This window comes from Entelurus aequoreus, linkage group LG11 (genome assembly GCF_033978785.1).
Source record: "Entelurus aequoreus isolate RoL-2023_Sb linkage group LG11, RoL_Eaeq_v1.1, whole genome shotgun sequence".
Lineage (NCBI taxonomy): Eukaryota > Metazoa > Chordata > Actinopteri > Syngnathiformes > Syngnathidae > Entelurus > Entelurus aequoreus.
This window is the reverse complement of record NC_084741.1, coordinates 1,162,364-1,175,128: the sequence shown is the minus strand read 5'-3', so window position 1 is coordinate 1,175,128 and position 12,765 is coordinate 1,162,364. Positions and strand designations below refer to the sequence as shown.

Below are 12,765 nucleotides of genomic sequence, written 5' to 3'. Positions count from 1 at the left end.
ATCACCCGTACTCCTGAAAGTGAGCCCCGTCTCACCCGTACTCCTGAAGGCGGGCCCACGTCTCACCCGTACTCCTGAAAGCGGGCCCACGTCTCACCCGTACTCCTGAAAGCGGACCCCCGTCTCACCCGTACTCCTGAAAGCGGGCCCGCGTCTCACCCGTACTCCTGAAAGCGGACCCCCGTCTCACCCGTACTCCTGAAACCGGGCCCGCGTCTCACCCGTACTCCTGAAAGCGGGCCCACGTCTCACCCGTACTCCTGAAAGCGGGCCCCGTCTCACCCGTACTCTTGAAAGCGGGCCCACGTCTCACCCGTACTCCTGAAAGCGGGCCCACGTCTCACCTGTACTCCTGAAAGCGGGCCCTCGTCTCACCCGTACTCCTGAAAGCGGGCCACGTCTCACCCGTACTCCTGAAAGCGGGCCCGTCTCACCCGTACTCCTGAAAGCGGGCCCACGTCTCACCCGTACTCCTGAAAGCGGGCCCACGTCTCACCCGTACTCCTGAAAGCGGGCCCACGTCTCACCCGTACTCCTGAAAGCGGACCCCCGTCTCACCCGTACTCCTGAAAGCGGACCCCCGTCTCACCCGTACTCCTGAAAGCGGGCCCGCGTCTCACCCGTACTCCTGAAAGCGGACCCCCGTCTCACCCATACTCCTGAAAGCGGACCCCCGTCTCACCCGTACTCCTGAAAGCGGGCCACGTCTCACCCGTACTCCTGAAAGCGGGCCCACGTCTCACCCGTACTCCTGAAAGCGGGCCACATCTCACCTGTATTCCTGAAAGCGGGCCCACGTCTCACCTGTACTCCTGAAAGCGGGCCCACGTCTCACCCGTACTCCTGAAAGCGGGCCCACGTCTCACCCGTACTCCTGAAAGCGGGCCACGTCTCACCTGTATTCCTGAAAGCGGGCCCACGTCTCACCTGTACTCCTGAAAGCGGGCCCTGTCGTAGCGGTCGAAGACGTCCCTCCAGCTGTATATGTTGACCACGCCGGTTGCCACGGTGATGAGCAGCATGAGCGTGAGCTTGACCATGTGACTGACTTGCACCAGCATGGTGGTGGCCATCAGCGCCAGCACGGCCACGTAGCTGTAGTACTTGGGGTTGTCCAGACAACCTTGGGGGCGGGGCCGGGCGGAGTTTTTGGCCCACTTGGGTCCCGGAGGCGGACAGCTCAGCTGGGAGAGAAGCGGGGCGGGTCAGGGTGCGGCGGGTAAGCACGGTGGGTGTGGAGCGCTCACCATGTCCACGATGTCGCTGACAGTGAGGACAAAGATGGCCGCCATGGCCCAGCTGTTGCGAGCCCAGCGGGTGTGGTCCATCCAGGTGGAGAAGGCCACCAGCTTGTTGGGGAACACCTGACACACACGTTGCCACTGAACATACTAAGTCCAACATACCACATTCAAAGTCGTGATTATTCCTTAGAATAGTCACGACTATGAGACTCTGGTGATTATGACATCACATTGTCAACACACAATGCAAAAATGCTGACATGAAAAGTCAAAATGAGGAGATAAAAAGTCACGATTATCAGATAAAAAGTCATGATTATGAGATTAAAAAGTCACGATTATGAGACAAATAGTCATGATTATAAGAAAAAAGTCATGGTTATTAGAAAAAAGTCATGATTAGGAGATTAAGAAATCCATGAGATTAAAAATCAGTAGTGGATTGACTAGTGGATTATTAATGAATTAGTGGACTAATGGTTAACATAGTCAATGACTAGTAGACTAATAGTTAACATAGTCAATGACTAGTGGATTATTAATGAATTAGTGGACTAATGGTTAACATAGTCAATGACTAGTGGATTATTAATGAATTAGTGGACTAATGGTTAACATAGTCAATGACTAGCGGATTATTAATGAATTAGTGGACTAATGGTTAACATAGTCAATGACTAGTAGACTAATAGTTAACATAGTCAATGACTAGTGGATTATTAATGAATTAGTGGACTAATGGTTAACATAGTCAATGACTAGTGGATTATTAATGAATTAGTGGACTAATGGTTAATATAGTCAATGACTAGTGGATTATTAATGAATTAGTGGACTAATGGTTAACATAGTCAATGACTAGTAGACTAATAGTTAACATAGTCAATGACTAGTGGATTATTAATGAATTAGTGGACTAATGGTTAACATAGTCAATGACTAGTGGATTATTAATGAATTAGTGGACTAATGGTTAATATAGTCAATGACTAGTGGATTATTAATGAATTAGTGGACTAATGGTTAACATAGTCAATGACTAGTGGATTATTAATGAATTAGTGGACTAATGGTTAACATAGTCAATGACTAGTGGATTATTAATGAATTAGTGGACTAATGGTTAACATAGTCAATGACTAGTGGATTATTAATGAATTAGTGGACTAATGGTTAACATAGTCAATGACTAGTAGACTAATAGTTAACATAGTCAATGACTAGTGGATTATTAATGAATTAGTGGACTAATGGTTAACATAGTCAATGACTAGTGGATTATTAATGAATTAGTGGACTAATGGTTAACATAGTCAATGACTAGTGGATTATTAATGAATTAGTCGACTAATGGTTAACATAGTCAATGACGAGTAGACTAATAGTTAATATAGTCAATGACTAGTGGATTATTAATGAATTAGTGGACTAATGGTTAACATAGTCAATGACTAGTGGATTATTAATGAATTAGTGGACTAATGGTTAACATAGTCAATGACTAGTGGATTATTAATGAATTAGTGGACTAATGGTTAATATAGTCAATGACTAGTGGATTATTAATGAATTAGTGGACTAATGGTTAACATAGTCAATGACTAGTGGATTATTAATGAATTAGTGGACTAATGGTTAACATAGTCAATGACTAGTGGATTATTAATGAATTAGTGGACTAATGGTTAACATAGTCAATGACTAGTGGATTATTAATGAATTAGTGGACTAATGGTTAACATAGTCAATGACTAGTGGATTATTAATGAATTAGTGGACTAATGGTTAACATAGTCAATGACTAGTAGACTAATAGTTAACATAGTCAATGACTAGTGGATTATTAATGAATTAGTGGACTAATGGTTAACATAGTCAATGACTAGTGGATTATTAATGAATTAGTGGACTAATGGTTAACATAGTCAATGACTAGTGGATTATTAATGAATTAGTCGACTAATGGTTAACATAGTCAATGACGAGTAGACTAATAGTTAATATAGTCAATGACTAGTGGATTATTAATGAATTAGTGGACTAATGGTTAACATAGTCAATGACTAGTGGATTATTAATGAATTAGTGGACTAATGGTTAACATAGTCAATGACTAGTGGATTATTAATGAATTAGTGGACTAATGGTTAACATAGTCAATGACTAGTAGACTAATAGTTAACATAGTCAATGACTAGTGGATTATTAATGAATTAGTGGACTAATGGTTAACATAGTCAATGACTAGTGGATTATTAATGCATTAGTGGACTAATGGTTAACATAGTCAATGACTAGTGGATTATTAATGAATTAGTGGACTAATGGTTAACATAGTCAATGACTAGTAGACTAATAGTTAACATAGTCAATGACTAGTGGATTATTAATGAATTAGTGGACTAATGGTTAACATAGTCAATGACTAGTGGATTATTAATGAATTAGTGGACTAATGGTTAACATAGTCAATGACTAGTGGATTATTAATGAATTCGTGGACTAATGGTTAACATAGTCAATGACTAGTAGACTAATAGTTAACATAGTCAATGACTAGTGGATTATTAATGAATTAGTGGACTAATGGTTAACATAGTCAATGACTAGTGGATTATTAATGAATTAGTGGACTAATGGTTAACATAGTCAATGACTAGTGGATTATTAATGAATTAGTGGACTAATGGTTAACATAGTCAATGACTAGTAGACTAATAGTTAACATAGTCAATGACTAGTGGATTATTAATGAATTAGTGGACTAATGGTTAACATAGTCAATGACTAGTGGATTATTAATGAATTAGTGGACTAATGGTTGACATAGTCAATGACTAGTGGATTATTAATGAATTAGTGGACTAATGGTTAACATAGTCAATGACTAGTAGAGTAATAGTTAACATAGTCAATGACTAGTGGATTATTAATGAATTAGTGGACTAATGGTTAACATAGTCAATGACTAGTGGATTATTAATGAATTAGTGGACTAATGGTTAACATAGTCAATGACTAGTAGACTAATAGTTAACATAGTCAATGACTAGTGGATTATTAATGAATTAGTGGACTAATGGTTAACATAGTCAATGACTAGTGGATTATTAATGAATTAGTGGACTAATGGTTAACATAGTCAATGACTAGTAGATTAGTAATGAATTAGTGGACTAATGGTTAACATAGTCAATGACTAGTAGACTAATAGTTAACATAGTCAATGACTAGTGGATTATTAATGAATTAGTGGACTAATGGTTAACATAGTCAATGACTAGTGGATTATTAATGAATTAGTGGACTAATGGTTAACATAGTCAATGACTAGTAGATTAGTAATGAATTAGTGGACTAATGGTTAACATAGTCAATGACTAGTAGACTAATAGTTAACATAGTCAATGACTAGTGGATTATTAATGAATTAGTGGAGTAATGGTTAACATAGTCAATGACTAGTGGATTATTAATGAATTAGTGGACTAATGGTTAACATAGTCAATGACTAGTGGATTATTACTGAATTAGTGGACTAATGGTTAACATAGTCAATGACTAGTAGACTAATAGTTAACATAGTCAATGACTAGTGGATTATTAATGAATTAGTGGACTAATGGTTAACATAGTCAATGACTAGTGGATTATTAATGAATTAGTGGACTAAAGGTTAACATAGTCAATGACTAGTAGACTAATAGTTAACATAGTCAATGACTAGTGGATTATTAATGAATTAGTGGACTAATGGTTAACATAGTCAATGACTAGTGGATTATTAATTAATTAGTGGACTAATGGTTAACATAGTCAATGACTAGTAGACTAATAGTTAACATAGTCAATGACTAGTGGATTATTAATGAATTAGTGGACTAATGGTTAACATAGTCAATGACTAGTAGACTAATAGTTAACATAGTCAATGACTAGTGGATTATTAATGGTGTTTAGTGTGCAAGTCTTGGGACTTACCCTGGGAAAGATGGCGGCCAGTGAGCAGAGGGTGAGGATGAGGAGCAGCACTTCTCCCACAGCGAAGGTGATGTAGTTGGCCACCAAACTGCTCACACACAAAGTATCAACATGATATCAATCATAGTCTCCACATCCTACATACTGGTATCATATGATTTACAAATGGTCGCTAAAACACTACCCTGTTTATCATTAACCCTCTGCATACTGTCTTTAAGTTGAAGTGTAGTGGTGAAAATATAGTTAAGAGCCTGATGCGGACACCTTTGTTACTGGATACTTTAAAATCTGCATCTGCCTTGGAGACTTTGTATGTGTAAGTAATATGTAAGTATAATCATGTCATACATGTTTACATTGACTAACCAACCATTTTCTACCGCTTGTCCCTTTTGGGGTCGCTGGAGCCTATCTCAGCTACAATTGGGCGGAAGGCAGGGTACACCCTGGACACGTTGACTAATGTCACCTTTTATAACTTATTACCTGTGTGTGCTTAGCTGTTGTGTAGCTGCCAGTAGCCTCACATGTTTCTCTTTTGGAAATGACTTTAGTCCAACCGGGGGTTATTTGGAGGACACTGCTTGTATCGCACCCTGCAGGACTGTTTGTATCGCACATGATGTCACAAGAGAGTAAACACGCTGCAGGACTGTTTGTATCGCACATGATATCACAAGAGAGTAAACACGCTGCAGGACTGCTTGTATCGCACACAAGTAAACGCTCTGCAGGACTGTTTGTATCGCACATGATATCACACACAAGCAAACGCTCTGCAGGACTGTTTGTATCGCACATGATATCACACACAAGCAAACGCTCTGCAGGACTGTTTGTATCGGAGCTTTTACATGCAAGTATCATCTGATACTTGTGTTACGCTGATATCACACTACTATCCACAATGAATATGGGATAGGTGCACACTTGGTGATCAGTAAATGAGCTGAGCTCTGAGCTGTCCTCGTTCATCTTCATTGGTGTTAACTACCAACCTGGGGTCTATGAGGGCCTCCATAGCCGCAGTGAAGAGCAGTACTAGACAAGAGCAGCAGAAGGCAGCACCGCTCTGTTTCTCCTTCTCCACCGAGTAGCGGCTCTCTAGGTCTGGGTCAACAAACCTCAGGGAGAGACGGTTGGTGTGCTTCCCTTTCAGCCTGATGAGAGAGCACACCTTCAGCCACCAGTTAGAAATGTCACTAACTAGTACTCTGTCATACTAACTAGTAGCATTAGACATGAATTAACATATACGCTATCAGCCTAACTAGTAGCTTTAGACATGAATAAACAGGTATTACATCAGACTAACTAGTAGCATTAGACATGAATAAACATATATGCTATGAGACTAACTAGTAGCATTAGACATTAATAAACATGTATTCTATGAGGCTAACTAGTAGCAGTAGACCTGAATAAACATGTATTCAATCAGACTAACTAGTAGCATTAGATATGCATATACATGTATTCTATCAGACTAACTAGTAGCATTAGACACGAATAAACATATATGCTATGAGACTAACTAGTAGCATTAGACATGAATAAACATATACGCTATGAGACTAACTAGTAGCATTAGACATGAATAAACATATAAGCTATGAGACTAACTAGTAGCATTAGACATTAACAAACATGTATTCTATAAGGCTAACTAGTAGCATGAGACATAAATTATAACACATTCTATGAGACTAACTAGTAGCATTAGACATGAATAAACATATACGCTATGAGACTAACTAGTAGCATTAGACATTAATAAACATGTATTCTATGAGGCTAACTAGTAGCATTAGACATGAATAAACATATACGCTATGAGACTAACTAGTAGCATTAGACATTAACAAACATGTATTCTATGAGGCTAACTAGTAGCATGAGACATGAAATAACACATTCTATGAGACTAACTAGTAGCATTAGACATGAATAAACATATACGCTATGAGACTAACTAGTAGCATTATACATTAATAAACATGTATTCTATGAGGCTAACTAGTAGCATGAGACATGAAATAACACATTCTATGAGACTAACTAGTAGCATGAGCTATGAATAAACATGTATTCTATGAGACTAACAAGTAGCATTAGACATGAATAAACACATATTCTATGAGACTAACTAGTAGCATGAGACCTGAATAAACATTTATTCAATTATCAATCAATCAATCAATCAATGTTTATTTATATAGCCCTAAATCACAAGTGTCTAATTAGACTAACTAGTAGCAATTAGCATGAATAAACACATTCAATGAGACTAACTAGTAGCAATAGACATGAATAAACGTGTATTGTACTAGACTGACTAGTAGCATGAGACCTCAATAAACACATTATATGAGACTAACTAGTAGCATTAGGCATGAATAAACACATATTCTATGAGACTAACTAGTAGCATGTGACCTCAATAAACACATTCTATGAGACTAACTAGTAGCAAGAGACCTGAATAAACAGGTATTCTATGAGACTAACTAGTAGCACGATACCTGAATAAACAGGTATTGTATGAGACTAACTAGTAGCATGATACCTGAATAAACAGGTATTGTATGAGACTAACTAGTAGCATGAGACCGGAATAAACAGGCAATCTATGAGACTAACTAGTAGCATGAGACCTCAATAAACAGGTATTGCATGAGACTAACTAGTAGCATGATACCTCAATAAACATGTATTGTATGAGACTAACTAGTAGCATGAGACCTGAATAAACAGGTATTGTATGATACTAACTAGTAGCATGATACATGAATAAACAGGTATTGTATGAGACTAACTAGTAGCATGATACCTGAATAAACAGGTATTGTATGAGACTAACTAGTAGCATGAGACCGGAATAAACAGGCAATCTATGAGACTAACTAGTAGCATGAGACCTGAATAAACAGGTATTGTATGAGACTAACTAGTAGCATGAGACCGGAATAAACAGGCAATCTATGAGACTAACTAGTAGCATGAGACCTGAATAAACAGGTATTGTATGAGACTAACTAGTAGCATGATACCGGAATAAACAGGTATTGTATGAGACTAACTAGTAGCATGAGACCGGAATAAACAGGCAATCTATGAGACTAACTAGTAGCATGAGACCTGAATAAACACAATCACTGTGATCATTGTTTGGTTAACATGATCATTGTAATATTTGACTGATGATAAATGAATGTGTTGTGGCAGTTGCGGATGTCACCAATGCGTTCCAAACACGTCTTTAGGGAAGTGCCCACATGAGAATGCTAAACAGGAAGTGCTTAGAGTTGAATGGCTTTGTAAGAAGACTAAGTCCATTGTGTTCTTCATGCTCTTTTTGAAACTGCACACACTTCAAGTGTTTTGCCAAGAGGATTATTTGTAATGTTTACATTTTCAGAATGTAGGCCAAAGTAGAACAAACTAAACAATCTGAAGTTGTCTTTATTTTGAAATGACCGTGCCACCAGTGATTTCCTTCATGCGGCCCCTGAGCTAAAACCGGAGTTTGGCACTCCTGCTCTACGGTATTTTACAGAGGACATTAGGTTAGACCTCAGAGGTTCCGCCGTGAAGAAAGTAAGACTAGACCTCTGAGGTTCCACTGTTAAGAAAGTAAGACTAGACCTCAGAGGTTTGGCTGTGAAGAAAGTAAGACTAGACCTCAGAGGTTCTACTGTTAAAGTAAGACTAGACCTCAGAGGTTCTACTGTTAAGAAAGTAAGACTAGACCTCAGAGGTTCCGCTGTGAAGAACGTAAGAGTAGACCTCAGAGGTTCCGCCGTGAAGGAAGTAAGACTAGACCTCTGAGGTTCCACTGTTAAGAAAGTAAGACTAGACCTCAGAGGTTTGGCTGTGAAGAAAGTAAGACTAGACCTCAGAGGTTCTGCTATGAAGAAAGTAAGACTCGACCTCTGAGATTCTACTGTTAAGAAAGTAAGACTCGACCTCAGAGGTTCCGCTGTGAAGAAGGTAAGACTAGACCTCTGAGGTTCTGCTGTGAAGAAAGTAAGACTCGACCTCTGAGATTCTGCTGTGAAGAAAGTAAGACTCGACCTCAGAGGTTCCGCTGTGAAGAACGTGAGACTAGACCTCAGGGGTTCCGCCGTGAAGAAAGTAAGACTAGACCTCTGAGGTTCCACTGTTAAGAAAGTAAGACTAGACCTCAGAGGTTCCGCTGTGAAGAAAGTAAGACTAGACCTCAGAGGTTCCGCTGTGAAGAAAGTAAGACTAGATCTCTGAGGTTCCACTGTTAAGAAAGTAAGACTAGACCTCTGAGGTTCTACTGTTAAGGAAGTAGACTAGACCTCAGAGGTTCTGCTGTGAAGAAAGTAAGACTCGACCTCTGAGGTTCTGCTGTGAAGAAAGTAAGACTCGACCTCAGAGGTTCCGCTGTGAAGAACGTAAGACTAGACCTCAGGGGTTCCACTGTTAAGAAAGTAAGACTAGACCTCAGAGGTTCCGCTGTGAAGAAGGTAAGACTAGACCTCTGAGGTTCTGCTGTGAAGAAAGTAAGAGTAGACCTCAGAGGTTCCTCATTGAAGAAAGTAAGACTCGACCTCAGAGGTTCCGCTGTGAAGAAAGTAAGACTAGACCTCCGAGGTTCCACTTTTAAAAAAGTAAGACTAGACCTTTGAGGTTCTACTGTTAAGAAAGTAAGACTAGACCTCTGAGGTTCCACTGTTAAGAAAGTAAGACTAGACCTCTGAGGTTCTACTGTTAAGAAAGTAAGACTAGACCTCTGAGGTTCCACTGTTAAGAAAGTAAGACTAGACCTCTGAGGTTCCACTGTTAAGAAAGTAAGACTTAGAACTCACGCATGCACCGTCTCTCTCTCCAGCAGAGCCTCGTTCAGCAGTTTGCTGAGCTCCTGTTCGTTCTCCTGGGCGTCCATCACTCTCTCAGCCAGGTCTCGCAGCCGCAGTCTTCTACGAGGGTTTGGGAAGGACGGGTTCACCACCTGTGTGCCACAAACTACCATTTCAACACAAGTACTTCCTTCTCTCCAACACCTCACTCCAGTATCAGGGAACACAATCCAACACTTGGCCAGCAAAGGTGGTACTAACCACCAATTACCACTCAACCAGTAGTAGTCATCACCCATTTCCACATAACCAGTAATAGTTACCACCCATTTCAACTCAACCAGTAGTAGTCACCACTGAGTTCCACTCAACTAGTAGTAGTCACCACCCATTTCCACTCAACCAGTAGTAGTCACCACTGAGTTCCACTCAACTAGTAGTAGTCACCACCCATTTCCACTCAACCAGTAGTAGTCACCACCCATTTCCACTCAACCAGTAGTAGTCACCACTGAGTTCCACTCAACTAGTAGTAGTCACCACCCATTTCCACTCAACCAGTAGTAGTCACCACTGAGTTACACTCAACCAGTAGTAGTCACCACCCATTTCCACTCAACCAGTAGTAGTCACCACTGAGTTACACTCAACCAGTAGTAGTCACCACCCATTTCCACTTAACCAGTAGTAGTCACACCCATTTACACTTAACCAGTAGAAGTCACCACCCATTTCCACTCAACCAGTAGTAGTCACACCCATTTCCACTCAACTAGTAGTAGTCACCACCCATTTCAACTCAACCAGTATTAGTCACCACCGAGTTCCACTCAATCAGTAGTAGTCACCGCCCATTTCCACTCAACCAGTAGTAGTCACCACCCATTTCCACTCAACCAGTAGTAGTCACCACAGAGTTCCACTCAACCAGTAGTAGTCACCACCCATTTAAACTCAACCAGTATTAGTCACCACCAAGTTCCACTCAACCAGTAGTAGTCACCGCCCATTTCCACTCAACCAGTAGTAGTCACCACCCATTTCCACTCAACCAGTAGTAGTCACCATCGAGTTCCACTAAACCAGTAGTAGTCACCACCCATTTCCAATAAACCAGTAGTAGTCACCACCAAGTTCACTCAACCAGTAGTACTCACCACCCATTTCCACTCAACCAGTAGTAATCACCACCCATTTCCACTCAACCAGTAGTAGTCACCACCATTTCCACCCAACCAGTAGTAGTTACCACCCATTTCCACTCAACCAGTAGTGGTCACCACCCATTTCTACTCAACCAGTGTAGTCTCCACAAAACTGTGTGTATACTAGTGGTGTGGTGACAAAAGTGTGTGTATATACTAGTGGTGTGGTGACAAAAGTGTGTGTATACTAGTGGTGTGATGACAAAGGTGTATGTATACTAGTGGTGTGGTGACAAAAGTGTGTGTATACTAGTGGTGTGGTGACAAAAGTGTGTGTATACTAGTGGTGTGGTGACAAAGGTGTGTGTATAGTAGTGGTGTGGTGACAAAAGTGTGTGTATACTAGTGGTGTGGTGACAAAGGTGTGTGTATACTAGTGGTGTGGTGACAAAAGTATGTGTTTACTAGTGGTGTGGTGACAAAAGTGTGTGTATACTAGTGGTGTGGTGACAAAGGTGTGTGTATACTAGTGGTGTGGTGACAAAAGTGTGTGTGTACTAGTGGTGTGGTGACAAAAGTGTGTGTATACTAGTGGTGTGGTGACAAAGGTGTGTGTATACTAGTGGTGTGGTGACAAAAGTGTGTGTATACTAGTGGTGTGGTGACAAAAGTGTGTGTATACTAGTGGTGTGGTGACAAAAGTGTGTGTATACTAGTGGTGTGGTGACAAAGGTGTGTGTATACTAGTGGTGTGGTGACAAAAGTGTGTGTATACTAGTGGTGTGGTGACAAAGGTGTGTGTATACTGGTGGTGTGGTGACAACAGTGTGTGTATACTAGTGGTGTGGTGAAAAAGGTGTGTGTATACTAGTGGTGTGGTTACAAAGGTGTGTGTATACTAGTGGTATAGTGACAAAGGTGTGTGTATACTAGTGGTGTGGTGACAAAAGTGTGTGTATACTAGTGGTGTGGTGACAAAAGTGTGTGTATACTAGTGGTGTGGTGACAAAAGTGTGTGTATACTAGTGGTGTGGTGACAAAAGTGTGTGTATGCTAGTGGTGTGGTGACAAAAGTGTGTGTATGCTAGTGGTGTGGTGACAAAAGTGTGTGTATACTAGTGGTGTGGTGACAAAAGTGTGTGTATACTAGTGGTGTGGTGACAAAAGTGTGTGTATACTAGTGGTGTGGTGACAAAGGTGTGTGTATACTAGCGGTGTGGTGATAAAGGTGTGTGTATACTAGCGGTGTGGTGATAAAGGTGTGTGTTTACTAGTGGTGTGGTGACAAAAGTGTGTGTATACTAGTGGTGTGGTGACAAAGGTGTGTGTATACTAGCGGTGTGGTGATAAAAGTGTGTGTTTACTAGTGGTGTGGTGACAAAAGTGTGTGTATACTAGTGGTGTGGTGACAAAGGTGTGTGTATACTAGTGGTGTGGCGACAAAAGTGTGTGTATAGTAGTGGTGTGGTGACAAAGGTGTGTGTATACTAGTGGTGTGGTGACAAAAGTGTGTGTATACTAGTGGTGTGGTGAAAAAGGTGTGTGCATACTAGTGGTGTGGTGACA

General features: G+C 40.6%; 1 protein-coding gene across 3 annotated transcripts in view; it reads right to left on the bottom strand.

The window, feature by feature from the left end:
• LOC133659685 (adenylate cyclase type 3-like) overlaps nucleotides 1-12,765 on the bottom strand; it is a 106,817-nt gene that overhangs the window by 28,974 nt on the left and 65,078 nt on the right. For 2 of the 3 annotated variants that reach the window (XM_062062272.1, XM_062062273.1), the window contains exons 10-14: nucleotides 10,064-10,206; nucleotides 6,227-6,388; nucleotides 5,226-5,313; nucleotides 1,248-1,364; nucleotides 928-1,184 (exon numbers count right to left, since the gene is read on the bottom strand). In XM_062062272.1, the coding sequence (XP_061918256.1) occupies nucleotides 928-1,184; nucleotides 1,248-1,364; nucleotides 5,226-5,313; nucleotides 6,227-6,388; nucleotides 10,064-10,206 (767 nt within the window). The remainder of the gene's footprint in view (nucleotides 1-927; nucleotides 1,185-1,247; nucleotides 1,365-5,225; nucleotides 5,314-6,226; nucleotides 6,389-10,063; nucleotides 10,207-12,765) is intronic. The other variant, XM_062062274.1, reaches the window with a different exon arrangement.